Consider the following 26,167-nt stretch of genomic DNA (forward strand, 5'->3'; position numbering starts at 1 on the left):
TGAGCTTTAAGCAAGTCGCCTTTCCTTTAGCACTTGACTCAATACCCGTGCCTTGCTCAGCTGCAGAGGTGCAGCACAAACCAGCAACGTACACCGATACGTCTGTGTGTATCACGAAAAGGATGAACTCAACTCGCCGGCTCATACATCCACATCCTCAAGAGCATGCTCCTGCAGATTTTCCCCAACCCAAAATCCCAAAGGCTTGAAAGCAACAACCAAGTTTTGTCTTTCAAGCAAAAGCAAAGCTTTCGTCCGAACTGTGTTACCTCTAGCTGCTCAACGACAGTGTACGCGCACGACTGTACAGTACTTGGAAGAGATCCCTCAACTCAACTCTTGCTTTTTCCCCCTGTTGGAAGTCAGATTCGGAAGAGCAGGCTTTTACAGTCAGTCAGGTTCCTCCCTCCTTCTAGACTACTAAAACCAGAGAGAATCTACCACGGAATCCGGCGGGCAACAAGGGGAATTTCAGCATCCGGAACCAGCATTCTTCCTCGAGAAGCCCAAATAAGCAGAGGACAGGAAACAAGGACGGAAATGGAACAAGGAAGCCAGCAAACAAAGCAAGCTCTCGGAAGCCATATCTATCCATGTATTAGGGCTCCTGCTGCTAATGCAGCACTCTGACTCTGACTCAAACCGGCTGCTTCAGAGACCCAACTGACACACGCTGAGGGTGAGAGACGAAGGAGAGGTGAGGTGATAAGAATTTTGTTTGCTTTTAAAACAAAGAAAGGCTCTGACCGAGAACATGCTGCCATATGCCTGATCATGAATACTGGAATAATCTCAGAAAGGTGCCGCTGCATTTTAAACAAGAGAAAGATCTGGCTGCCTGGCCGCTGCTGCAGCTGTTGCCGCTGCTGCTGCCGCTGATGCTGCTTTGACCGATTTCATCACCCATCATTCGCTCTTTCGTTTTCATTCATTCTGTTTGAGCTCACTCCTCTCATCTTTTCTATTCTCTTTGAAAACAAATGGTCCATGGTCTCGGGCGATTTTTAAAATGCCCTTCGCACTCACTCGAATTACTCGCGATGGAGCTTTCAATTGTCTGAGCCGCTGCTGTTGCTGCTGCTGCTCCTGGTGCTGCTGAGCTGAGCGCACTCCTGAAAGCGAATACGACGACCCGGCATTCTGAAGGATGGATTTGATTCCTCGCGGAAGACATATACAGAGAGACATGTCTCCATACACTCTCCTCTTCCCATTCATCTTTCTCATTTCCCGTATTGGATGCAGATATACACCATCAACTTGCAGAAATTTTTCTGTTATGTAATATCTTCACTTCAGAAAGGATGGCACTTCTTGGAGGCCTAGGACCACCCCACTAAATACTAGCGCTTGGTACTACTATACTACTCTACACTTCTACCTTGTCAAAGACCAAAGACTGCAAGTTCAATTCAACTCTCCATTTCTGTGTCAAGCGCTTTCGAAGAGTGATTGAGCAAACGACACCACTACACACATAGACACACACACACACACACACACATTTGGAGTGCGTCGTCCATTTCTCTCTCTTTCTTTCGCCCTCCAAGGACGTCAGGAGCTCTGGGACAATCAACAACAACGCTACGAGACGACACAACTTGAGTATATAAAAAAGCCCAGTGGAGGTTTTGTCAATCGCCCTCCCCACACTCCAACAATCAAGTTGGAAGCACAGCGACTGAGAATCTGAAAGAACATTAGCCTATTTCGTTTTTTCTTTTTTTCTCATGCATTTTTTCTCCTTTTCTTCTTTTGTTTTTTTCTTTTTTCCTTGGCTTCGGATGATGATGGCGATGATATGTTGGTTGATGATGATGAAACATTTACACAAGAAAAAACGACACTCGAGTTGTGGACTGAGCTCATCAGCCCTTCCGTCCGACCAACGCAACAGCATCTTTTCAATTCTTGTTCTTGATCCTCCTAGCTTCGACATTGCCTCCGGAACTTTCGGGCGGAGAGCTGGAACGGTCGAGATAATTGTCATTTCGTGCTGGATTGTGCGTCCAGGAGCTGACTGGCGAGACCCACAAGTCTTTGATTGGGATACAAAGAGAGAAACGATGAAACGAAGGCCAAAGATGGTGGACGAGACGAACGAAGGGAAAAGAGACAACTTTTCTTATACTGAAAGAACCTCTAGGGAATTTAGAAACAAAACAAAGAAGCTACGATGCTTAAATTCTCTCGCTGCGTGGCGCTCTAGATCCGTGACTCGAAAGAGAGAGAGACAGAGAGAGAGAGAGGAAGGTAAAGGAAACTAGAAAGATTGGAGCAAACTAGAAACCACTTCCGACTCTCCATGATCGATCGCCGATGGATGATCCTCCTCTCGCTCCTATCTCGCTCATAACCAGAGCGCCCCGGCCTCCTTGAGCTGAGGCACGAGCGAGCCGGAGATGTGCGCCGCCATCACCTGATCAAGGCCCCCGATGAGCTTGCCGCCGATGAAGACGGTGGGCACGACCTGCGAGTCGCCCATTATCCGGGCCAGGGCCTCCTCCATGTCGCCGCCATCGCTCTCCTCGTCCATCTCGTACACGGTGGGGTTCACGCCCAGGCTGCACAGCAGGCTCTTGACGACGTGACACATGCAGCAGCTGCTCATGCTGAAGATCACCACCGCGTTCTCCGACACCATGCGCTCCACCCTCTCCATGGCGCTCAGCGCGCCGTGGCAGTGGCCGCCGCCGCCGGATCCCATGAGCTGGAATGCCGTCGAGGCGTGGCTGGAGATGTCGTACATTGTCACTCCCGAGAATTCGGAGAGATGCCGCGCGGAGGCCTGGAGAGCTAGCGCAGTTCGCGAAGATGGAGGAGGCGGATGAACTGGAGCAAGCGTGCGAGAGAGCTTCTATATTCTTCTGCGGAGAGAGGGACGAGGACGATTCAGGAACAAGACAGTGGCAGCCGAGAGCTGCGAGAGTGACAAGAGCTATCACAAGCGACAAATGTGCCTTGGCCAAGGAAATCTTGGATATGTCGTCGCGCGATCGATCACAGCACGGCCACAGCACAGCACAGAGAGAGCAGCACAGCGCGCGCCTCCTCCAAAGGCAAAAAGAGAGCTCGCTTCGTGGCTTCTTCTTTCTTCTTTCAAAGAAAACCAAGAAACGGGAGAGGCGAAGGTCGACCGATCACACTGCTGCTTTGCCGATGGAGAAAGATTCGCGGGGCGGAATTGGGACCGGAAGAAAGAGAGATGCCGCGGCAATCTTTCCGCCAGAGGCGAGGGAATGGGAGGCGGATCAAGAAGGCGCAGAGCTGTGGAGCGAGCAATGCGGCGGAGAAGCTAGCAGCATGCACGATCGCGATCACGAACCGAGCGAGAGAGAAACACCCAAGAGCCCCGAAAGAAGCAAAATCCCTCTCCTCTCCCGGACGAAACCAGAAGAAATCCCGAAGAACACAAGCAACAAACAAAGCCAAAAACCAAAAGCGCTCTATGTGTTTTTACCACCCACTGTTACCGTGACCCCTCCCGGCATTGCTTTATATACAGGTGGTTGGGTGGGGTAAAACAAGTTAAACGCCTTCTTTTCGTTTCACACCGGAAGAGAGAGAGTGCCGCGCATGCATGCATCCATCCCGCCATTCCGCCATCCATCCAAGATTTTATCTTCCTGCCACGCAAGCACTGACGTGGCTAGTGCTTTCACTGTGCACGTCAGCGATACCGCCAGCGTGGAGAAAGGTCCCCACTTTCTCGCGCAAAAGCAGAGCCAAGAAAAGCTTGCATTGATATGAAACAATGAATTCAAAGGCTTACATCACATTGAAAACAGCCAGGGATGAGAATCTCGCAGTTGCAAGCTATTTTTGACCTAATCGGCATTGATACGTTAACATGGAGGGGGAGCAATCACGCCTTTACAACAGGAATATCATACACTTGCAATAATGAATTGATCTACCAAAAGCAACGCAAACAGTTGATAGATTGCCCCCGAGATACGCAATGAGTCCACCTTCTTAGGGTTGGCATTTTGACTTGGGGGAATCATTTTATCTTTTCCTCGACTCCCGATCGAAATCAGCTTGAATCACATCATTTGCGGCATGGAATTTCAAAGGCCATGGTACTGGCCAGGGGGGCAATCATAGGTTTCCCACTTTGTTCAACCTACTCACGTGCGCTTGCAAGTTAAGAAATCCCCACTGTTGATCATCGTTCCCATAAATCTAGTGCTTTTCTCATGTACTAAGTTCATTGCAATGGGACATTCCCAAACCCGCACATTGTCAAGTTCCATGGCGGATCACCAGTGACCTAGTTTCCGCTAGACCCCCTTTTGAAATTTTCAGTCTCCATCTCTCTCTCGCAGTATATATACATACAAAGTTACACCAAAGCAAGGCAAGTGGTCTTTTGCCTTGCCAGCTGGTTAAGTAAGGCCAAAGCAAATTCTTATTTTTTACCAACCCCCACTGGCAAAAGTAAAATTTCGCTTGTCTCTTGATGATCCATCCCCACTACCATATCAAGAATGAGGATTGAAATGTTGCCATCAAGCAACGTCTCATGGACATCATGTGGCCATTTCCTTTTTGGCTTTGCAGCTGCCCGCGAAGCTTTGACGTCATGTATGCATCCTACAAAGATCACTACCATCATCCATGATGTATGCATATTTCCATGGTTGGTAGTTTTTAATCACTTGCGACCCTCCCCAGAACTCGTCGGTTAAACCATAGCCTTTTGGGTCCGGAATAGAATGAGGTACCTACGTATAGTCTAGTAACGTCCGGGCGTGCCGTACCACCCCCCCATGGTAGATTTTCTCCCTTCAATCGCCAGGGTTTAAGCTAATCATCTTCTCAATCATGGAGGCAATTTTTTTGTGCTCGAGTGTGAATTATAAAAACTTTGGGAGTTTGCGTTTTCGATACGTATTTCGAGGCCAGTCGTATGTACCAACCCAAATCCCTATGGCACCTGTGCGAGATATGTTAAATGCATGTGCTATGAGCCTATGGCTTAAACCTTGCTTGCACCATCGCCGCCGGCGCGTCTCCGGCTGCCACGTGTGAGCCGTCACCGCCACTGGCACCGCCCTTTTCCATACATAATGCGATCGAGCGGCCTATAGACTACTGGCGGGGATTTGCCACGTGGGACGCCCCCTACGTTAGCGATTGCGTGGCGCGCTGTGTGTTTGGTATCTATGTCGGATCCTTTGCATGTGTGTGTGTGTGGTTGTGATATTGTAAAATCCCCACCTTTTCCAAGATTTAAAAAATCGATCACTATATGCTTGCCATATGCTCTGGATATCGCAAATCAGCAAACCGGAGCGTACATTCGTTGGTGTTTCTTTTCGCTTTTCCCTTTTGATTTCTTTTTCATTTTTTATTTGGGCCGCGTTGGTACGGCCCCGGCTAAAAGCCAAATCAGCAGCAGAGTCAGGTGGTCGTGGCTGCCGTCACGCAACCACGTCAGTGGGGATGACAGGATTTGTCCGCCCACGCGCCCGAGCCCTAAATTTTGCAAAGTTAGTCAGCCCTAAGTGTGTGACGCGCGCGTGCGCTTGCGTCGCTCTCCCTGCTTTGCATGTTTTCGATTTCTTACGCCCTCGAGCCGGTTTAAAACGGAGGGCGTAAGAAATCGCAAAAAAACATTGACCGTCCGGAAATTTTCTGGCTGCATGAAGTAAACAAGGATCTTGGTGTGGTGGCGCGATCTTCCAGGGAGCTAATTTGTGAGAAGCTAATAGGGGGAATTGGGGTTAATACGAGGAAAGCAGCAACAACCAGAACACTGATGGATGATGGATGGAGAAAGGTCTCCTGCTGTTGAGATTCTCTCCATTAAAGGCGCGGGAAATGAATTGGGCGAGCAAGCAAGGACGTAGACGCCGACGGGCGGACGGGGTGGGAGGGATGTGGAGTCAGGGGGTCGTCTCATCTCATCGTTGAATTCTCTCTTTGGAAGGGGAGATTTGATGTGGAAATCCGTGCAGAGAATGGAGCAATCTTTTTAGGGCTAGGGTGGTGGTGGTGGCACCATTTTCTTGATTCGCCCACCGTCATTCCATAGCCGCCCTCGCCGCCTTTGCGAGGAATCTGGAATGCGGCCGGTACGGACGGACGGACGATTCCTAACGGACGGACAGAGGCCGTCGCGGAACAAGGACGGCGGCCGGACACTCGTGGAATATCCCACGTATGTTCCTTTTTAAATTTTGTAATTGCGCGCTCTCAACGGTCAAGAAGAGGGAATGGGAAATTTTTCCAAAATCCCACTGGCAAGAATTTGACAATACAACCGAATCCAGCTCTGCGCTTGCTTGCAATGCTTACGATCAAATCCCATTCTCCGATGCGCAATTGACAGACATGCCACACAGGAAAAATATATCTATTTGTCGATGTTGTTTGCTGTTGATGATTTGTCAAGGTGACGCAAGACTTTACCCATTGTTTTAGAATGAGAACCGCCCAGCTTGTCAAAGACACGGACGAGATTGTAAACTAGAGAACAACTTGTGTCTTTCGATCTGTTTTTTACGGCTGTTTTTTACCTACCAGAGTCATGTTCCTGATGACGCAAGAGATCTCTCGAGCTAGATCTAATCGAGAATAGCTTTGTAGTCCGTGCGGCATACGGACTTTCGGCTATCACAGGGGGAATAGCCGCTTTGCTCCTTGTGCATTCTAATCACACAAAACCCCAAAAGCCCCCAACACCAGTGATCTATAGATACATTGCATGTACCAATGGAGACAAAAATACTCCCAGCATTTGAGAGATCGAAGCTAGCAATCATCAAATTAATGCGGCCACCCAAATGTTTCGCAATCCGGTCAAAGCTTGGGGTGGAAAGGTGCGTAAACAAATCAGGCCTGTTTTGAAGAAGTCGCTCCAAGGTCTGAAGGACACGATTTAAGAACCAGAGACAAAAAAATAAAAGATGGAAGGATGCAAACAAAAGCTTGATACCTGCGTGTCAGGAAGAAGTTGCCGCACGCGCCTTTTTGTCGTTGCGAGTCCGCTTTCTTTTCTCCCTGTGAGTTTCCGTGTACTGCCTCTTGGACAGTAAGTTCTTCATGGCGAGCTCGGCGGCTTGTGCAGCCTCGGCCACCGCTGCCGCCACCGAGACTGATGAGTCGGAGGGACTTCCTTGCAATGCCTTGAGCATACGGTCTCCGCCAGGAACTTCGGTATCGTCCAGTGCTTCGTACGAAGACGTGGCGGGAGATTTTTGTATAACTCGGAGGCGGGTTAACGCAGCAGCAGCGGAAGCTTGGGCGAGTGATGTCAATTCTGTCACCTGTTCCGGTTTCAGTGCTCGATCACCGACTCCCCTTGTCTCTGCTGCACCAGCAACGAGCCACAGCCTTCCTTTTCTATCGAATTGTAAATCGGTCGGGCATATAGGTTCTTGCCAAGAGATTTTCTAACAAGACAAAAACAGTCAAGAAAGAAGGAAAAAAGAAAAGAAAAACCATACCTGAAGAAACAAAAGCTTTTTGATACCGAAGTCACAACGAAGTAGGATCACACCTGTAAGCCTATGCTTTGCAAAACAGTCAGTCAGTATATGCATGACGCAGGTACCAGAAACAGACACCTCTCAATTGTAGAAGCTACTACAGATCCGCTGGCTGACATGTTGACAACGGCAGGAGCAACAAATGTATCGGTTTTATCAGTCTGCCCACAACTAAAGGACTTGAGAGAAGGCAGATATATAGCAAAAAATAGTAGAAAAGACCTGTAAGAGGTTGGAAATATCAACTGTATCCAGCAGGTACCCCGAAACATGATCCCATAGACGAATCTGTGTTGGGAAAGTACATGCAAAAAACTTGGTTGTAAATCGAATGTTTAAACTTACCGTAGAGTCGCCTCCTCCGGAAACTAATAACGCTTCAGACGATCCATCACCCACAAATGCAAGGCAAGATACAAAACTGTAACAAGTTTAGCCCATGTCCACAAAGACAGACGTTGATAGTTGATGTTACCTTGTGTGACCAAGACAGAAGCTCTGGATTTCGTAAGCTCCTAGCATAGGATTCTTTGGAAGTACACTTACCTGCAAGTGTGGAAGAGTCAGCAGGGAAGAAACCAAAGAGAGCACAGCCTACTGACACGAATTTTATAGTCTCTATCTGCCGTTACAACAAATTTGCCACAGGGAGACGTCTCCTGCAGACACCCGATTCAAGGATCAGCAAGCGAGTCAGAAGGAGAGCGAATAAACCCGACCAGGCTTGTGATTATGCTGCAGCAGTGCGCCAGAAGTTGAGCTGGTTCTTCGTTTGTGTCACTTTTGTCGTCCGCCAGAGTTGGGATAACATAAACCACTCCAAATTTGTCCGCGACCAACAGCCACTGGCCATCCCGACTGAAAGCCACAGCGCTGGTTTTCTTGTTCACAGGTCTGTAAGAGTGCTTAAGATGACGCTTCAACGAACATGAAGAAGAAGAAGAAGAAGAAGAAGAAAGATAACTTACATGGTTTTCGAGCACTTCCACGAGAATGTATCCCAAAGCTTGACGAGCTTGTCGTCCCCGGCGGACGCGAAGAATGCACCGTCGTGACTAAATCCAGAAGCTCGAATTGCAGCGCGGTGGCCGGAAGAATCATCAACTGGAGTCACCGCTTCATTGCTCCTGGAAATAAATCACTCAGCCTCGCAAGCGCCAAGAGCGGAATTCTTACTCTAGATCGAAGACTCGAAATCCAGCTCCCACTGAGACCACAACCGCGCGAGAATTGGGGTGAATGCTGATAATCGCTGGAGCCATAGCCTGGCTTTGCGAGCCCGGATGGAATTGATCCTCACAAACCTCTTTCTCCTCCTCATCCTCGAGCTCGTTCTCGTCTCCCTCCGCTTCCGCCGTCGCCAAATCCTCCTCTCCAGCCATTGCTAGGGCTTTACTAGGGTATAGTCCGAGGTGGCATATTTCCCGTGAGTTTGGGACGCCATGTCATAGTCTATAAAGTAAAACTAATGTCAAAGCCATCAACGCGTGGAGAGTAGAGATCTAGTAGCCTAGGCGCGACCGATTAGGGATCTTTGTGGAGGCGCCCATCGAAGCGCGCGAGGAAGATGGCCGATCAGCTCACGGAAGATCAGATCGCCGAGTTCAAGGAGGCGTTTAGCCTCTTCGACAAGGATGGAGACGGTAAGCGCGCTGATCCCTCACTGTCGTGCGAGAATCTCTCTTTGGCATTGGTATTCCGTGATGTCCGGCTCGTGAATCGATCGATTCGCGGTGCCGGGCTGCGCGCATCTGGATTGGAGCCGGGATTTAGGGTTTGATGCCCCCGAATCCCAGGGTTAGAGGCTCAGATCTATGGCATTGCTGACATGGGTGTGTTCTTGAGTGGGATTTGGGCGATTCGAGCTTGTGGGCATGACTCAAATTTTTTTCTTCTTCTCGTAGGCTGCATCACTACCAAGGAGCTGGGGACGGTGATGCGATCGCTGGGCCAAAACCCGACCGAGGCGGAGCTCCAGGACATGATCAACGAGGTGGACGCGGACGGCAACGGCACCATCGACTTCCCCGAGTTCCTCAACTTGATGGCGCGCAAGATGAAGGACACGGACTCGGAGGAGGAGCTCAAGGAGGCGTTCCGCGTGTTCGACAAGGACCAGAATGGATTCATCTCCGCCGCCGAGCTCCGCCATGTAATGACCAATCTGGGCGAGAAGCTCACGGACGACGAGGTGGACGAAATGATCCGCGAGGCCGATGTGGACGGAGACGGGCAGATCAACTACGAGGAGTTCGTCAAGATGATGTTAGCTAAGTAGTCAAGTTTGATCGCGTCGGCCTCGTTCTTTTTTTTACCTCCTTTTTCTCCCCACTCTCTTGCTTCAGCTCTCTTTGTTTTTGTTTGGAAAGTTCTTTCTTTTCTTTCTTTCATGTTAGGACGATTTCACCACGTCTCCAAGCTTTAAATTATTGTCCTTCCTTCTCTACGTTTTTAAGATTCTTCGCTAAGTACCAAAGTAATATTTTTACACGCATTGGATGAGCCGTGGTTGGATTATCAGTAGCTTAACGTGCCGCTTCGTACGTAGTGGCCGCCGCATTTTAATTATTATCTGGACAGTGGTGGCCGTTAGATTCTGCAGATGGACGGACGCGGTTGCGCCACGCTCAAAAACGTGATTTCCCCCTCCCTCCAAGCCCTAATTCTAGCGCACTGCTTGCGCAGGGCGCGTGGACTGGAGCCCCGCTGTTCTTCCCGAGAGAATCATCTCCGCTGGATCTGGCGCTGCTGCACTGTTCTCCTTGCAGCTAGAGAGTAAGCTGCTGCAGAGATTTCGTCCTCCTCGTCGTCCTCGGGATCTAGGCCTGGAATGAGGTGAGAATTTCGGGAGGAATCGATGAAGGCGTGCAATGGCGATGGCGATGGAGAGAAGCGATCGCGCGGCCCAGAGTTTGAGCCGGGGCCGATCCCTCCCTTGACGCCCGTGGACAAATACGGCTTCCTGAAGTCGGAGAGCGCCGCCGATGGATCCAACCCGGCGCGCGCAGCGGATCGCGACAGGTAGCGAGCCTCTGTTTGGAGTTTGTTTGATGGCATTGTCGTGTTCTTGATGGATTGGTTCTTACACGTTTTCTTCTTTGTTTCTTCCTTGTAGAGAGGATCGAAGGCTCACAAAATGGAGAAAGATGATAGGCACAGGTGGTGCCGACTGGAGGCACTACGTAAGAAGGAAGCCCAATGTGGTAAAGCGGCGCATCAGGAAAGGTATACCAGATCGGTTGCGAGGACTTGTCTGGCAGTTGATTTCCGGGAGCCGGGACTTGCTGCTCATGAACCAAGGTGTTTATGAGGTAGCTATGCTTTCGTTTTTTTTCTTCGTTTTTCTTGAGTAGATTCCTCGTTCCTCGTTCTGTTCTTGTCTTTCATGCTTGATGTTTAAGCTTTTCTTCTGGTGCACTGCGACTACTTTTTTTTTTTCCACTCACGGGGATTCGTTTTTTACGTAGCAACTTGTTCTGTACGAGACTTCGTCCTCGGAGCTGGACATTATACGCGACATATCTCGTACTTTTCCGTCGCATGTTTTCTTCCAGCAGCGGCACGGGCCTGGCCAGCGCTCGCTGTACAATGTCTTGAAGGCTTACTCCGTTTACGACAGAGATGTTGGCTATGTCCAGGTAAGAGCGACACTTTCTCACGCTTGGAAACAATGTTGTTAATCTCCTCGATCATCCATGACCGCAGGGAATGGGCTTTTTGGCAGGCTTGCTGCTTTTGTACATGTGTGAGGAGGATGCGTTTTGGTTGCTTGTGGCGCTGTTGAAGGGCGCAGTTCATGCGCCAATGGAAGGCCTTTACTTGGTTTGTTTCATTGTTTTTTTGGACGTTCTACTGAGATCTAACTGCTTACCTGTAGGCTGGTTTGCCTTTGGTGCAACAGTATCTGTTTCAATTGGAACGGCTTGTCCGAGAGTATATCCCGAAACTTGGTGCTCATTTCGAAGAGGAAATGATAAACCCAAGCATGTACGCCAGCCAGTGGTTTATCACTGTGTTTTCTTATTCCTTTCCGTTCCCGCTAGCTCTTCGGATATGGGACGTTTTTCTGTACGAGGTTTGTATCTCTTTCTTGCTTATCTATTTTTCTTCTGACGAGTTGCGAGGCTGCTATTATGTTGCAGGGAGTGAAGATTGTGTTTCGAGTAGGACTAGCGCTTCTGAAATACTGTCAAGATGATCTGGTCAAGCTTCCCTTCGAGAAGCTTGTCCATGCTCTCAGAAATTTCCCGGAGGATGTTCTCCAACCCAATCTTCTGCTACCGATGGCTTACTCGATCAAGGTACTCACAACAGCATCGCTCTCAACTTCTCACACGCCTTCGCATCACAGGTTTCGAAGAGGCTGGAGGAACTGAGGCAGGAATACGAACGCATGACTAATTTTTCTAAACCAGTGGAAGGCGCGATTGTCAAGAGAAGTTTCAGACGTTGAGAGCTTGAAACAGTGGAAAGTTTCAAGCCCCACTTCCTTTTCTCTTGGCTTCCATCTCCGAGGTCTCTGGATTTTAGTGGTAGGATCCTCTCGCGGCATTGGTAGCAAACTATGTTACAGTCGACCGAGATTTCCAGTGTAAGTATTGGCAACCGAGACATAGGACGAAGTATCATCTCTGTTAAGCTCCACAAGCTTTCGTGCTATCTCTCCTCCAAACTCTACGTTCTCGAGAGTTTTACACGAGGCAAGCAGTGCTCCATAATCTGGAATTCGCGGAGTGTATGGCATCGTGCGGACGAGATTGGCCGCGCATTCCAAGTGTCCAGATCGGCCCAGAATGTCCAGCATGCCGCTGTAGTGCTCCCTCAGCGGTTGGATCCCATAGTCATTCTGGAACGAAATGACCACCTGCCGTGCGATCTCCACCAGGCCTTGGTGCGTGCACGCCGTGAGGACGCTCGAGATGGAAACCTCGTCTGGGATTCCGGCGGCCAATTGCATCTCCCGGAAGAGCTCGATCGCTTCCCTGCCGCGCCCGGAATGCGCAGCTGCCGCGATCACAGTGTTCCAAGATCCCAGATCGCGCTGCGGCATTCGATCGAAGATCAGGATCGCCAATTCCACGTCGCGAGTGAGCGAGGCGAGAAGGGTGTTCCAGGAATCGACATTGCGCTCCGGCATCTCGTGGAAGAGCGCCATCGCGCGGTGGGATTGCAGGTTTTGCGTGTAGGCCGCCAGCATCGCGTTCCAGGAGACGAGGCTGTGGCTGGGCATGGAATCAAACAGCGATTTGGCGTCGCCCAGGTAGCCGGATCGCGAGAATGCGACGAGCAGCGTCGTCCAGGAGACTGGATTCCTCTCCGGCATGCGATCAAACAGGAGCTTTGCTTGTTCCAGATGCCCATTTTGGGCGTAGGCTTGCAGCATTCCCGTGGAGGAGACGACGTTTTGCTCCGGCATCGCGGAGAAGACCTTGGCGGCCTCTTCCACTCGCCCGGCTCGAGAGAATCCCACCAGGAGCGTCGTCCACGACACAATGTCCCACTCGCGCATCCTTTCGAAGAGATCGACTGCCCTGTTCATCGAATTCTTGAGAGTGTACGCTGCTAGCATCGTGTTGATGGAGACGAGGTTTCTCTCGGGCATGGAAGCGAAGAGTTCTTGCGCGAGCTCGAGATTGTTCGTCCTAGCGGCGACGATCTCGCCGATAACATCGTTGGATGTAGTAGCAAAAGCGTGAAGCAGGCCATTCCACACCACCAGCGACCATTCGGGCATCCGGTGGAGCAAAGTCACGGCCTCGCCAAGATCCCCAGCCCGGGCAATTGCGATCACGATAGCGGTCCATGAGATTATGTTTCGCTCTGGCATCAAATCGAAGATCTTTCTCGCGCCATGAAGATCTTCGTTTTCAAGAAACGATCCGAGAATCGAGTTGTACGTGACGGCATCCCACTCTGGCATTGAATCAAAGGTAAATTTTGCTTTATACAAATGCCCTTTTGCGTTATATGCGTCGATCATAGTTGTCCAGGAGACTATGTTTCTATACGGCATAGCGTCAAATATTTTTTTCACTGTTTCTACTTGACCATAGTCCTTGTACGCTGTCATTATAGTCGTCCAGGATATCACTGTTTTACTTGGCATAGCATTGAAGAAAGCACTTGCTTCGTCCAAATGCCCTTTCGTGGCATATGCCGAAAGCATGATATTCCAGGAGAAAGAATTGGGTGCGTGAATGGCATCGAAGACGCGACGAGCAGCCTCGACGCTGCCGCATCGCCCATACATTTGGACGATAAGATTGGAGATGTAAGCGTCTTGTTGGCAGTTAAATCTCCCCGACGCTTCGGTGTGGAGAATTTCGGCCTCGTCGGGAGATACGCAAGCTCGAAGGCGCTGAGCGAAGGCCTCAACCATGAAATTGGGATCTTACATTGCCTACATTTGCCGCTAGAACGAGGTTTTAGGGTTTTTTGTAGCAATGAAGGAGATAGGCGCCATGAAGGCGCTGGCGTGGTACCGGGAGCTCGACATGGATTATCGATCCTTGAAAACAGGTCTGATCGATTTCTTTCTCTTCCTAGCGCAGCATTCGACTCCTTCGATCTCTCTCTCAGGTGGACAATGCGAGGCGATCATGAATCTAGCCCCGCGGCTGCTGCAGTGGAGCCTGGAGCCCCCGGCTAACCAGGCCGCCGCCGATCACTTTGGGCTGGATCCCGGCCAGGACCTAGCGTCCGCCAACGCGATCTTCTCGCGGCTCGCGGACTCTTTCAAGAATGGCAGCAATGTCATCCGGCTGTGCATTCTCAAGGTACTTCTCTATGTGTACAGAGGCCACAGGAAGGCCAGGACGTCGAGTAAGTCCTTGCTTAGCGGTGAAAGGATCTCCGACTACGTGGAGGTGTTGAAGAAGGTGAAGGCCGTTGCTAGGAGCACCGATCTCACAGCTCGGTGTCTCGCCATCCGGGCTCTTGGATGCTTGGCTCAGCTCGACTGTGATAGCAGTGACTTGCATCGGCTTGTTCTACTGTCGATGGACTCCACTCACGAGCAGGAGGTAGTACGTTTGATTTGATCCTACTGCTGTGAAAACTTGGTGAAAAACTTGTTTTTTTAATTTGTAGGTGGAGGCTGCATTCTTTGCCGCGGGGTGTTTCTCCGAGAACTCGCCATCTTTTGCTGCTATGTGCTCCAGAAAGCTGAAGAGGGTATTGGAAACATCAACTAGCCTCGACTTTGCGGCAATTCGTGTTTTGTCCAAAATGTGGATATCATCTGCAGTGGCGGCTGACGTTCACAAGGCAAGAGTTTGTTTGTTCTGTTTTTTCTTGTGGTTTGGATTTGCTAATTTTTTTGTGTGCTAGTTTGGAGAAGAGATGCTGCTTAAGCATCCCAACGACGAGGTTGCAAAGGTGACGCTAGCTGCTCTGAGCAACCTCGCCGGGAAGGCGAAATTATTACTTCCATCTCACGTTCGTCTGCTACTGGAGTATGCCAATTCGGATCGTGGAGCGTCTGTCCAGATGCTTTCGCTGGTTTATCTGACCAAGTTATTACCTCAATCGATATATTACTTGGAATCTGTGGAGCAGGAGCTTGTGCCGCTCTTTACAGTGGTCAAAGATACGAACAAGCCATCTGTGATACGCTTACAAGCGTTGCGTCTTCTTCAAAAGGTAACCAGCCTCTCGGCCTCTTTCTGTTATTGAATTTTTCTTTTGTGCAAGGTGGCAACGAATTATCCTATAGAATGTTTGAGCGAATTCATTTCTCTCGGGGAAGTGAATTCTCAAGACGGAGAGTGGTCTGTCAGTTTTCAAGCGCTCCGCCTGCTCGTAGAGCTTGTTTGCAAGCTTGAGCGCTCCAGACAATCATCGGACTCGGAGGTTACTGAACTCTTGAAGAAGATATCTTCACTACTTTGCCATCGTTTTATCACGTCTCCTGATGGTGCTGCCGTTCATTGCTACCGTTTGACTCTGAGACTGGTCATAAACTCTACGAAAGCCTGCTATATTCTTGTGGAATCTCTTGCTCAGAAGCTTCAGTCCACTATCACGAAGGACGAAGAACAAAACGACGTCTCCGGCGATACTGTCATGCGTGACGCGACCGACGATTCATCAAATATATCTCTACTGGAGCCTACTTGTCGCTGCTTACTTATCTGTGCGACAAACCTGGATTTGAACGACTCGAAGATGACCACGATTTGCGAGCGGGTCACACAGGTTTCTCAGCTCCTGAGCTCTTCCGGTGCTTACGAGAAAGTCTACATGGGCCTACTTCCAGCGGTTTTCAAGGTATCTTTGCTCGAAGGTTTAGATACTCCAGAGTATGCGCAAAAAGCTGCCGAGGCATTGGTGCAGTCATCAAAGTTTTGGCCTGCATATAAACTTGCAAAGACCGCCTGCATCTTTGGACAGTGGGACATCGCCGAAGGCATTTACCGAGTTATCTGCGATGTAGTCACGTCCGAGGCGTGCTATTTCTGGCTCAAGGCTCTTTTACAGCTATGCTCCGCTGAAAAGCTCTGGTCTAGAACACCAGGAGACGCAGGAAACACGACATTTGTGGAAACAGGTTGTCAATCTCTACAGATGCTAAAATCATCGGTAAAATCATTGGAAGCCGGAGTTCAGCTGGACAGGTCTATAGAGTTTGAGTTTCAACGTCGGTTTGTGAGGCTTCGAATCCGACTATTGCAAATCATGATGGAAGCTGTCGCGCTTTGCAACTCGGTTCTTCAACATCAGCGTGTACATGGCGGGGATCTTACTTCCAAGGGACTTCTTTTGACCTGTTACGGAAAGGCGCAGCTGCTTGCGTCAGACTTCCAGGTTCTCGCTGGGGATTTCTACATCTTAAGTATTTCCTTCATCGGCATTGACAACGGCAGCCTAGAACTTTTATACGCCAGGATGTTTCAATCCTCTCTCCTGGCGTTTTGTACAGCTTTTGCGTTTCTACCATGGCGCAGAAACACTTCCAACGGTTTGAAACGCTCGAGGACGACGGCTTTCAGTTTCACTTACAAGGCGGACGTGTTTGAAGAAGTTGCCCGCTTTATCCAGGGACGTACTATGCTGCAGCAGTTCCACGACGTGCTGGGACGCATCGCTGTTGGAGATTTACGCTACAGACGCAACGTTCCTTGGTTTAAAACACAACCAGCTACGCAGGTTGTAAAGAGTGTGTGGAAGCAGGCCTTGCATCTGAAGTTCTCCGAGTCGAACGGGGCTACGTGGACTCAGGAGAAAGGTATTCCATTCTTAAACGAAGCTATGCGTCAGCTGTTCCGTGAGGAATATGTGCTGCCTAGATACTTCTTCAACTCGAGGTAAGCAGATATTCTACAATACTTTTTTGTTAACTGAATGTTCCTCTGCTTCCAGGCCTCGAACGCAGCTGCGGTTGCATGCCCATACAAAAGAGCGTTATTTTAGTGTTCCCAGGGGCTCGCCTCTCTCTTTAAGTCTCGGCCTGGAGGTAATTAATCTACCAGCAGGTTTTGAGCTGAAGAGGTTGTCTTGCGTGCTCGCGCTTTCCGGTTCTACGCAGCATGTCTCGAATTTTACTCGTGACACCAAAGACCATGTTCTTCTGAAATGGCTGGCTGGTCGAGACAACGTGTCAGAGTCAGAGAATACTCTAGCGTTCATTTCTTCGTCTCTGGAAGGCGAGCAGACCCAGGGGTTGTGTTCGTGTACTATAGATGTCTCGAATCTTTCGCCAGGAGTTTACCAAGTATCATCACACTTATCCGTCTGCACAGACAAAAGAGGTGTACAGTGGATGCTGAAGGGACCGCGCTTCGATCAAAAGTTTAAAGTTGTATAGCTACAAGGTACTTATTATGAATTATAATAACTCGTCTCATTGTTTTTGTTCGATTTTCAGCGCAGTCGAAAGCAAAAATACGAGATTTCACTGAAGAGAACTTCATTTACAAATGACGCGCTTCCAGCTATTTTGATTCTTCAGGTAAATTCTCCTGGCTCATCGTCATCTCTGGGATCTCACTGGCTAGTCCCCAGAGGTAGGCCACTGATCCAACGTATGGAACATAGCTTAGCAGACTCACCATCTTTCGCATTCGCAGGCCTTCAACCTTCTTCAAGTTGCTCTGAACGAGCCAGGCTTGGAATATCGAATAAAGGAAGACGTCCCAGAGAAAAGCATATGCAACACGGTCTGTTCCTATATAATGGAGAAAATAGTCCCAGCGATCAACGATGTTCCCAAATCCTGCGTCAGGTCTGCCTCCCAAGCCCCAGGCTATCGATAGTGCACCAACTGTTCCACCGACTAAAGCGATTGGTTTTGCTGCAGATAGTGCTGCTTGGCAGAATTTGCTTGGTGATTTGGACTTTGTAGGAACCTGTTCGTTCAACCGAATAGCCATGTAAGGTATGAGAAAGGCTGCAGTCATGTCTTTCATAGTTAGTGCTTTTCTTACGCGAAGCTCGTTTTACCGTTCGTCAGAAACCACTGTCCCGCCCAGAGTGCTTCCAAGGACCCTTTGAACCGGTTGTTTCGAGCGTCAGAAAAGATAATGGGTCCGAAGAGCAGAGTCCATCCCATAACGACGTTGAAGAGCGCCTCGGCAGCCTATGGTTCCAAAATGTATGGTGGTGAGTAAATCTATGGTGGCTTTGTGAGGATGTACTCACCGGGTGAATCACAGGAGCGGTTACTACGTGAAATCCAGCTGAAGAAGAGAACTGAACGTCAGAGATAAAATTGTGCCATACACACCAGCATTGGCGATAGGTAGTACAAAGAAGAAGTTTAGTGATAGTTGGAAAAGCATTGACAACGTTTCTTGGTCGATTGCCCATGCAGGATCTCCCTGGCAGCAAGAAGCTCAAAAAATCAAGGAAGAAGGGAAAAGAGCCGAGCTCTCACTGGTGCATATGGGAGAATGAACAGCCAGACAGCGTAGAAGCCAGTCATGCTCCATAAAACGAGCCGGAGCGCGGCATTGCTGACGAATCCTTCGTCCGGCGCTCGCCTAGCTTTGCAGACTACATTTCTTTCGACTGGACCGTCTCGACGGTAGGCTTTCGCAATTCTGCAGCTTACTAACCTGTGATCTCTTGTGTGAAGCCACAGAAGTGCTTGGTGTCGTGGAATAACGCACTGCTTGTAACGTAAGCCCGAGCTCGGAGCTGCGGAAAGTATGACGCTCGCCATAACCATTTATAAAATGCTTTGTGTAGGGTTCCTTTGCCGCAGGGGGAGAGCTTTCATCAAGCGATGAAACCACCACGAGCAATCTTGCTCGTGGCTGTGCTGGGCGCCATAGCTCATCTCATTAGAGGTACTCTTTCTTTTGCGGCATTTTAGTTGACTCTAGCGCTTGTGTGGCCACCAGGAAACGAAGTTGTGAAGTTTGCTAGAACGCTTGAGGGTAGTGGTTCGCACCGGGAGCTCAAAACCGATATCAGCCTGCAACTGGATGACAAGTTCCAGGGAGACTCGTGCAGGCTCTCCTTGGTAGAAAATCTCCCAAGCTCCGTTTTTGCCGATACGTTCCAACTCCAGCGCTTAACTCGGATGGGAAGTAAGTAACTCGTGTATGAAATCCCCCCCGAAGTGATGCAAAAGATGTGTTTTTGCAGGATATGAAGCAGCCCATGTATCCGGTGATCTCGATCTGGAGAGGCCAGCGTTTTTCTCTGGACCAGTCACCGTGAGAATACAAGTCTCGCTGGATCAAAACGCGAACGTCTTCCATGCCGAGACTTCACTCCCTTTACACGCTCGTTATGCGGTAAGTTACATTTTTAATGTGCTACTAACCGAGTGTTTGTTCGTTCCTGGCAGCCACTAGGCATTGACAGCTACCACCTCATAAACTTGAGCTCTCCATCCGTGGCCGTGAGCTGCAAGAAGAATGCGGAAGAACTCCAACTCGAGCTCGCTGCAAGCGAAGAAGTCCAATGGCCAATTCCAGCAGGGAACCCCGACGACGCCAGCACTGTGAATCGATTCACGGCGCTGGCCGCCGCTGCAGGGACGCTGGTCCTTTGCAGCATCTCAGTCATGAAGAAGAGGTGTCCTTGGTGTTGATTTCTCCTCTCTCTCTCTCTCGCTCGCGCGGAAAGTAAATGTTATCTTTTTTGGCACACACCTCACCACCTCGAAAGTAGGGTAGTAATTCTAGAAATGGCTGACGAGAGGGAGAAGGTATGGTTCGTCCGCGTCATACACAAGCCCGTCCGCTTCTCACACCTGGTATGTTCTAGCTTCCGCATGAATCATAGCGAAAACTCCAAACTTTTCTTGATTCTCTAGTCGGTTCCAAGGCGGCTCGCGAAGGACCAGCTCAAGAAGTTGTGCAACACCACCGTGTTCCTCCAGGACGAGCGCGGCCAGGAGTGGCCAATCGGCACCAACGAGCACGCCTACTTCTGCTCGGGCTGGAACCGCCTCGCACGCGACAAGAGCCTCAAGGGAGGCGAGGTCATCCTCTTCATGCACGAAGGCCGCGGCCGCCTCCGCTTCAAGATCTTCGCCGCCGATGGAGCGGACCGCCAGGACTTCGGGACCGAGAGGTTCTGCGGGAGGCCACCCCGGATTGGGGGCTCCAAGCACCGAAAGATCGTCCGGAAGCCCAGGATCGTCAAGAAACCAGCGCCGAAGCTGGCGGTGCCGGTTTGCGTCCAGGCCGTGGTGAAAGAAGAAGTAGAGGAGAGTGGAATGCTCGGTGATGCAGAGCCAGCAGTAGTAGCTATGGCGGAAGAACAATCTCCAGACGATCACGAGCCGGCAGTAGAACCATCTCCAGAGCTCCCCCATCACCGTGAAAGCTCCCCTCCTTTTCTCGAGCGGAACTTGAGGAGCCGGCCGCCGCTGGTGAGATCGAAGCTCCACCTCCACCGCCTCGCCATGGACGCGGCGCTGGCGTACAAATCTGACAAGCCAACGTTTATAGTCAAGATACAAGGCGACGAGACGGTTCTGGTAAGAGACAACGTTTACCTCGCAAGATGACTGGATGACTTTTTTTTCCAGAGTGTGAGGAGGGAGTTTGCCGAAAGATATCTTCCTCGCAAGCCCGCCACGACCAGCGTGGTGGACGGGGATTCGACGCTGTGGACGGTCAAGTGGCTGGGAATTCGAGCGTGCGTCCTGGGTGCCGGGTGGCCAGAGTTTGCGAGGCATCACGTCCTGAAGAAGCTGGACATATGTCTGTTCGAACTCATCACCCAGAGAGCCTTCCAAGTTCGGATCTACAGGTAGAAAAACCAAAGCGACAAGCATCAAAATGCAACTGGCTTTAGGAATGCCAGGCTTTATAGATATGGTTTCTCTTGCATCACAATCACAGTACCTGTATCTCACAAAACCGAAACTTTGCGTTTCTTCTGCCTCAATCCGAGGACCGTGCACACGCGAGAATTGTTGCTGGCATGGCGTCAAACCTTTTGCTTCTTGACCTGGAACAAAAGCTTAGACACCAAGGCTTCATGTTTTTCTAGACATACCTTTCGTTGTTTCTTCCCATCGGTCTCTTTGATTTGCTCCATCTCGACGACTTCCTCTTCCTCATCGCGCGTCAATGCGCCTGAAAAGCGCACACCACCCATGAGATTCATCACAAGAAAACCAACGAAGAGCTTGCTTACCAACACCAGCACTGAAGCCGACAACGCAGGTGAGACGAGCTCGTGTATCGGCTTGCATTAGCGGCACTGGCTTCCCATCATCTTCTGCCTGTGACACCACTCGCAAATCCCACACCTTCACAGTCCCGTCCGAAGAGGCCGAAACCAAAAGCTGGGAATCGCCCAGCCTGTCCACTCCCTTGACACGGCTCGCGTGAGCAGCGGCGATTCTATGCGCGGTTTTCCCAGACCGAAAGTCCCACACACTCACGCTGCAGTCTTCTCCTCCTGTGCACAAAAGCTCATCCTGATCAAAAGTCCCAGTCACTAGTTGCTAAAGAGAAAAAAGAAGAACAAAGAGTTCTATCAAGACTTACGTGAAATGGAGCCATGCACAGCACAGGTTTGTCATGATCCAGCGTCTGGAAAACCTTCCCATCCTCGGCATTGTGAATCTCCACAGCACTGCCGCACGCCATCGCGTAGCTATGCTCCTTCTCGGGCAAGAAACTCACGAGCGAAGCCTGCCTCGCGACCTTAGTCTTGAAGCTACACCTCCCCCTGAGCAAGTTCCACATCCGAAAGCCACCGTGTCGCTCCACCGAGATCGCCAGCTTCCCGGAGGAATGAATTGAGAGATCCAGGATCCCCGCATTGCCCCCTTTCATCGTCTTGAAGTGGATCCAGCTGCCGGCATCCCACACGCAAATGGTCCCATCCTCGGATGCGCTAAACAAATGCGATGCCTTCCCGGTGGCGTCGGCGCCGAAGAACTCGAGCGCCGTCACGGACGCCCTGTGCCCCTCCGCCACGCCCACGTCGCGATTGGCGGCGACGTCGAAGATGTGGATCGTGTCATCCGAGCCGCCAGTGACGAGATCGCCGCCCCATCCCGCGGCGCATTTGATCGGCCCTAGATGCGATGGCCGCGAGAAGGATTGGGAGAGCTCGCCGGTGGCAAGGTCCGCGTCCCATGCCCAGACGAAGCGCTCGTACGAGCCCGCCACGATCTTCTTCTTCATTCTCTAAACCCTACTAAAACCCTAAACGCATCTCGTCGCATATTCTACTATTCAAACGAAAACGTTCGGTCGATTCTAAATGAATGACCAGGTGGCCTTACTGAAAGCATATGCCCGGAATGGGCATATTGCACAAGCAGAGAAGATTCTCTATGCAATGCCCGAGTGGAATCTTCTTGCCTGGACCACGCTGCTGGCCGCAAGTGCCCAGTCTGGGAATCTCAAAGAATGTAAAAGGATCTTTGAGGAGATTCCACGAAGGGACATAGCGCTCTGGAACGTAATGCTTGCAGCATACACCCACACCGGAAATCTTGGTGAAGCAAAGGTCTTCTTTGATTCTATGCCTTGTTGGAATCTTCTCTCCTGGACGACGCTTCTTGTGGGATATGCCCAAAATGGGTTTGTCACACAAGCCCGGAGAATGTTTGACAAGATGACTAACAGAAATCTCGTGACATGGAATGCACTGCTCTGGGCTTACGCTCAAAACGGCGACTTAGGCAGTGCGACTTCCATCTTTAAAATCATGCCTCAGTACGACATAGTTTCATATAACACAGCTCTTTCGGAAATTGCCCAGAAGGGGCATATTGAAGATACAAAGAAACTTTACAATGTATTGCCAGAGTGGAACGTCATTACCTATAACATTATGTTAGCTGCATATGAAACAAAAGGGCTTGTGGATGAACTTGAGAAAATGCTAGGAGAAATGCCCGAACGAGACCTTGTATCATATACCACACTTTTATCAGCTTATGCCCAAGTGGGGAATGTGAAATACACTCAGCTACTGTTTGATTGCATGCCACAACACAATTTAGTGTCATGGAATGTGCTTATGGCTGCTTGTGTCTGTCACGGTGATTTTGGTCTTTGCAAAAGCGTTTTTGATGCAATGCCCGAGCTGAACTTGGTATCTTGGAACTCAATGGTATCAGCCTATGCAGAAAGTGGTTATCTCATACAGGCAAAACATGTACTATCTGTAATGCCAGCTTGGGACTGTGTATCGTGGACCACCTTGCTGGTAGCTTATTCCCAATACGGGTATCTTGATATTGCAAAAGCCTTGTTTGACCAGATACCCGAAAAGGATACCATTTGCTGGAACGCAATGGCGTCTGCATATGTCCAATGCGGGCATCTTCAAGAGGCCAAACAAATGATGGACTTGTGTCCGTATGTACGTGTGGCGTCGTACAACACGGTTCTTGCTGGCTATGCCGGCACCCCTCACATCCTAGAGGCAAAGCAGGTGTTCGATTCCATGCACTACCGCAATCTGGTTTCATGGTTGACAATGCTGTCGATGTACACACAAAGCGATAGCATCAGAGAGGCCAGGCACCTGTTTGGTGAAATGCCCGAGAGAAACTTGGCCGCGTTCCACATCATACTAGGGGCATTTGCCAGAAAGGAACTCCTGGAAGATGCCAAGAGTATCTATGATAAAATTCCCGAGAAGACGATAGAATCGTGGTGTCTACTGGAGGCAGGATTGTCTCAACACGGGCATTTCATCTGCATAGATTCTCAGTACTTCGAGCAAGTTGACGATGCCGTTCGCAACCATGAGATGTTTAAAGCATATGCCCACATTCGGCATCTTCACAAGAGCAAACACCATTTTGATCACTTGCAGACCAGAGATTCCGACACGTGGACGCAGATGCTGGCCGTGTACGGATACAACGGCCAGGTGGCAGAATCGGAGCGGCTGTTTTCCGCAATGCCCGAGCACGAAGAAGCAAGTTGGAGCACCATGCTTCTAGCATATGCCCAGAATGGGCATTTTGAAAAGGTGGTGGATTTGTATTACAGACTTGTGATGGTCACGAACCCCCGGCTGGTTTGCTTCGTGTCGGTGTTGGTCGCTTGCAGCCGCAAAGGAGACGTGGAATCTGGACGGCAGTGCTTTGGCTCGATCAAGTCTGACTTTGGCCTTGACTACTCCAAGCAGCACTACAGTTGCATGCTGGATCTCTTGACGCGAGCTGGGCGGTTCCAAGACGCGACGGACCTCATCAGCAGCATGCCTTTCGAGCCGAGCGATGTGGAATGGAGATGCCTGCTCGCGGCTTGCAGATGCCGTGGCCACAGCGCGCTTGAAGCTCGAGGAACAGTGGGAAATGCCCTGGATACAGCATCGACAGACTCGTCGACTTATGTTCTAGCAGCCAGCGTTGTGTTTTGATGGAGAGCTCTGGAAACAAAGACAAACACTGTTTGTGTCAGGCATGGACATGAAACAGTGCGCAAAGAGGACGTATCACCCCTTTGAAAGCTCCCCGGAGAAGACCGACAGGCCAAAACTTTGGTGGTGTTTGAGATTCGCGACACAGCTGAGGTAATCCTTGAGAGTTTTCCATATTTTTGCCGCTATGGCCCTGCTCAACAAGTGATTACATGATTGGCATTGTCGATAAAGTCTACCGTAAAACGTGAAAACTCCTCCACGTGGAGGGGCCGGCTCGTCGTCAACACGCTGTTGATCGCCGAATTGAATCTTCCGTCCCCTCATCAGTTCATGCTTAAGACCTGAGAAAAGGAAAAATATGGTGCTGGCAGACGCGGCGAGCTTACAAAGACGATTGTCGAGTTAAGTACCTCTCTCGGTCACAGCTTTAGATTATAGCATGGATAGATTTCTTGAGCCAGCCAACTATCTTCGTCTGAGGCGATGATGCCACCAAGAGCAGAAGACAACCGTACTAGATCAATGGCTGCCAGCAGCAGCAAGAAGAGATCCCTGGAACAGAAGAGCGATGAGCAAAACAACTTAGAGTTTGGGAAAAGCATCGACACGGACCTCTCTGGTTGCTTCCAAAAGTTCATCGCGAACTCCGTCGACACGGCCGGATCAAGCAGCAGCACCAACTGGGCTCCAGAGCTCCTGCAAGAATGCGCAAAGGCAGTGGACGAGAAAGATGGCCCGAGAGTCCAGTATCTCATGTGGGTGCTAAACGAGCTCTCCTCTCCATACGGCAACACGGAGCAAAGGCTCGCGTCGGCATTCCTCCAGGCCCTCTTCGCAAAGCTGACGAGAAGAGGCAGCCAGCACTACCGGAGCCTGTGCAGCGCCGCCGCCAAGAGCCACTCCTTCGCGTCGATGAAGAAGATGGTGCTCAAGTTCCAGGAGCTGAGCCCCTGGATGACGGTGGGGATGGTGGCGGCCAACGGAGCCATCCTGGAAGCGCTCGAGGGCGAGCGGAGTGTCCACATTGTGGACGTGAGCAACACCTTTTGTACCCAGTGGCCGACGCTCTTCGAGGCGCTGGCGATGAGAGCCGAGCATCCTCCACACCTGCGGGTCACAACGCTGCGTCTTAGCTCCAGAGAGGAGGAAGAGAGCTCCGAGCAAGTCATGAGAGAGATCACTCACCGGCTAGAGAAATTCGCTCGGCTCATGGGAATCCCCTTCGAGTTCTCGGTGCTCGCCGCCGTGGAGACGGAGGAGATCGATCCGGCAATGCTGGAGACCCGGAGCAACGAGGTGCTCATCGTGAATGCCATGAATTTCTTCCAGCACCAGCGCCACGGCCGCCCCCTCGCTGTTCTAGCCCGGGCCGTAAACCCGAAGGTCGTGATCGTGGTGGAGGACGAGGTGGACCTCTCCTCTCCTCAATTCTTGACGCGCTTCGCCGAGGCGCAGCGATTCTACTCCGTGTTCTTCGAATCCCTCGACAGCAGCTTCCCCAGGACGAGCGGCGAGAGGATGATGCTGGAGCGCGTCGCCGGTAGGCGAATCGTGGCGGCGCTAGGCTGCGATGACGATCCCGCTGCGGGTGCACGGCCGCCAGAAAAATGGAACCTGGCGATGCAACGCGAGGCATTCGTGCCCAAGCCCCTGAAATCCGAGGTCGTGGACGACATTCAGGCGCTGCTCAAGCGCTACAAACCTGGATGGGGCCTCCGGCGTGGTGACATTGGCCTTTTCTTGACGTGGAAGGAAGAGAACGCCATCGCTGTCACAGTGTGGAAGCAACAGCCCTAGCGCGGGGAAGAAACCATTTTGAAATATTATTAAATTTTACTTAGTATTCATTTAGAGTTAGCTATTTAATT

General features: G+C 50.6%; 12 protein-coding genes across 14 annotated transcripts; 7 read left to right on the forward strand and 5 right to left on the reverse strand.

Annotated features, from left to right (window-relative positions):
- Nucleotides 1–2,099: 2,099 nt before the first annotated feature.
- LOC9643656 (glutaredoxin-C1) lies at nucleotides 2,100–2,754 on the reverse strand. Its single transcript, XM_002963805.2, has one exon. It carries the CDS (start codon nucleotides 2,747–2,749, stop codon nucleotides 2,351–2,353), a length of 399 nt encoding a protein of 132 aa, XP_002963851.2. The 5' UTR covers nucleotides 2,750–2,754; the 3' UTR covers nucleotides 2,100–2,350.
- Nucleotides 2,755–6,678: 3,924 nt separating this feature from the next.
- On the reverse strand, nucleotides 6,679–8,913 carry LOC9655442 (tRNA (guanine-N(7)-)-methyltransferase non-catalytic subunit wdr4). Its single transcript, XM_024666711.1, has 11 exons — nucleotides 8,673–8,913; nucleotides 8,465–8,623; nucleotides 8,216–8,390; nucleotides 8,099–8,155; nucleotides 7,972–8,042; nucleotides 7,842–7,917; nucleotides 7,719–7,784; nucleotides 7,575–7,657; nucleotides 7,455–7,515; nucleotides 6,944–7,400; nucleotides 6,679–6,872 (listed from the first exon to the last, which is right to left on the reverse strand). The coding sequence occupies exons 1-10, from the start codon at nucleotides 8,876–8,878 to the stop codon at nucleotides 6,951–6,953; spliced, it is 1,404 nt and encodes a 467-aa protein (XP_024522479.1). The 5' UTR covers nucleotides 8,879–8,913; the 3' UTR covers nucleotides 6,679–6,872; nucleotides 6,944–6,950.
- A 77-nt stretch (nucleotides 8,914–8,990) lies between these two features.
- LOC9655443 (calmodulin) lies at nucleotides 8,991–9,986 on the forward strand. The gene is made up of 2 exons (XM_002963400.2): nucleotides 8,991–9,139; nucleotides 9,401–9,986. Exons 1-2 carry the CDS (start codon nucleotides 9,064–9,066, stop codon nucleotides 9,772–9,774), a joined length of 450 nt encoding a protein of 149 aa, XP_002963446.1. The 5' UTR covers nucleotides 8,991–9,063; the 3' UTR covers nucleotides 9,775–9,986.
- Nucleotides 9,987–10,176: 190 nt separating this feature from the next.
- On the forward strand, nucleotides 10,177–11,991 carry LOC9643657 (EVI5-like protein). The gene is made up of 7 exons (XM_002963401.2): nucleotides 10,177–10,517; nucleotides 10,612–10,807; nucleotides 10,964–11,134; nucleotides 11,202–11,318; nucleotides 11,374–11,571; nucleotides 11,639–11,797; nucleotides 11,848–11,991. The coding sequence occupies exons 1-7, from the start codon at nucleotides 10,354–10,356 to the stop codon at nucleotides 11,947–11,949; spliced, it is 1,107 nt and encodes a 368-aa protein (XP_002963447.1). The 5' UTR covers nucleotides 10,177–10,353; the 3' UTR covers nucleotides 11,950–11,991.
- A 72-nt stretch (nucleotides 11,992–12,063) lies between these two features.
- LOC112344210 (pentatricopeptide repeat-containing protein At4g02750-like) lies at nucleotides 12,064–13,875 on the reverse strand. The gene has a single exon (XM_024668524.1). The coding sequence runs from the start codon at nucleotides 13,873–13,875 to the stop codon at nucleotides 12,064–12,066; it is 1,812 nt and encodes a 603-aa protein (XP_024524292.1).
- A 3-nt stretch (nucleotides 13,876–13,878) lies between these two features.
- LOC112343428 (integrator complex subunit 7-like) lies at nucleotides 13,879–17,444 on the forward strand. Of its 3 annotated transcripts, XM_024666874.1 has the most exons (8): nucleotides 13,879–14,015; nucleotides 14,076–14,518; nucleotides 14,586–14,762; nucleotides 14,826–15,137; nucleotides 15,189–16,801; nucleotides 16,857–16,950; nucleotides 17,023–17,308; nucleotides 17,362–17,444. In XM_024666874.1, exons 1-7 carry the CDS (start codon nucleotides 13,940–13,942, stop codon nucleotides 17,299–17,301), a joined length of 2,994 nt encoding a protein of 997 aa, XP_024522642.1. In that variant the 5' UTR covers nucleotides 13,879–13,939; the 3' UTR covers nucleotides 17,302–17,308; nucleotides 17,362–17,444. The 3 variants fall into 3 exon arrangements, with proteins under 3 accessions (XP_024522642.1, XP_024522631.1, XP_024522637.1); XM_024666863.1 differs by having other exon boundaries at nucleotides 16,857–17,308; XM_024666869.1 differs by lacking the exon at nucleotides 17,362–17,444 and having other exon boundaries at nucleotides 16,857–17,345.
- Nucleotides 17,369–18,708, reverse strand: LOC9655444. Its single transcript, XM_024666894.1, has 5 exons — nucleotides 18,370–18,708; nucleotides 18,220–18,313; nucleotides 18,135–18,172; nucleotides 17,937–18,072; nucleotides 17,369–17,883 (listed from the first exon to the last, which is right to left on the reverse strand). Exons 1-5 carry the CDS (start codon nucleotides 18,661–18,663, stop codon nucleotides 17,429–17,431), a joined length of 1,017 nt encoding a protein of 338 aa, XP_024522662.1. The 5' UTR covers nucleotides 18,664–18,708; the 3' UTR covers nucleotides 17,369–17,428.
- On the forward strand, nucleotides 18,403–19,754 carry LOC112340436. The gene is made up of 6 exons (XM_024666913.1): nucleotides 18,403–18,519; nucleotides 18,577–18,614; nucleotides 18,684–18,784; nucleotides 18,839–19,027; nucleotides 19,086–19,237; nucleotides 19,291–19,754. Exons 3-6 carry the CDS (start codon nucleotides 18,721–18,723, stop codon nucleotides 19,534–19,536), a joined length of 651 nt encoding a protein of 216 aa, XP_024522681.1. The 5' UTR covers nucleotides 18,403–18,519; nucleotides 18,577–18,614; nucleotides 18,684–18,720; the 3' UTR covers nucleotides 19,537–19,754.
- On the forward strand, nucleotides 19,627–20,788 carry LOC9655445 (B3 domain-containing protein Os01g0723500). The gene is made up of 3 exons (XM_024666903.1): nucleotides 19,627–19,701; nucleotides 19,762–20,430; nucleotides 20,482–20,788. The coding sequence occupies exons 1-3, from the start codon at nucleotides 19,633–19,635 to the stop codon at nucleotides 20,707–20,709; spliced, it is 966 nt and encodes a 321-aa protein (XP_024522671.1). The 5' UTR covers nucleotides 19,627–19,632; the 3' UTR covers nucleotides 20,710–20,788.
- On the reverse strand, nucleotides 20,732–22,102 carry LOC9643659 (p21-activated protein kinase-interacting protein 1-like). Its single transcript, XM_024666884.1, has 4 exons — nucleotides 21,452–22,102; nucleotides 21,096–21,381; nucleotides 20,955–21,034; nucleotides 20,732–20,906 (listed from the first exon to the last, which is right to left on the reverse strand). The coding sequence occupies exons 1-4, from the start codon at nucleotides 22,094–22,096 to the stop codon at nucleotides 20,886–20,888; spliced, it is 1,032 nt and encodes a 343-aa protein (XP_024522652.1). The 5' UTR covers nucleotides 22,097–22,102; the 3' UTR covers nucleotides 20,732–20,885.
- Nucleotides 22,103–22,175: 73 nt separating this feature from the next.
- Nucleotides 22,176–24,296, forward strand: LOC112344212 (pentatricopeptide repeat-containing protein At4g02750-like). The gene has a single exon (XM_024668525.1). It carries the CDS (start codon nucleotides 22,176–22,178, stop codon nucleotides 24,294–24,296), a length of 2,121 nt encoding a protein of 706 aa, XP_024524293.1.
- A 486-nt stretch (nucleotides 24,297–24,782) lies between these two features.
- LOC9655446 (protein SHORT-ROOT) lies at nucleotides 24,783–26,167 on the forward strand. Its single transcript, XM_002963403.2, has one exon. It carries the CDS (start codon nucleotides 24,783–24,785, stop codon nucleotides 26,094–26,096), a length of 1,314 nt encoding a protein of 437 aa, XP_002963449.1. The 3' UTR covers nucleotides 26,097–26,167.

This window comes from Selaginella moellendorffii, unplaced genomic scaffold (genome assembly GCF_000143415.4).
Source record: "Selaginella moellendorffii unplaced genomic scaffold, v1.0 SELMOscaffold_3, whole genome shotgun sequence".
Classification (NCBI taxonomy): domain Eukaryota; kingdom Viridiplantae; phylum Streptophyta; class Lycopodiopsida; order Selaginellales; family Selaginellaceae; genus Selaginella; species Selaginella moellendorffii.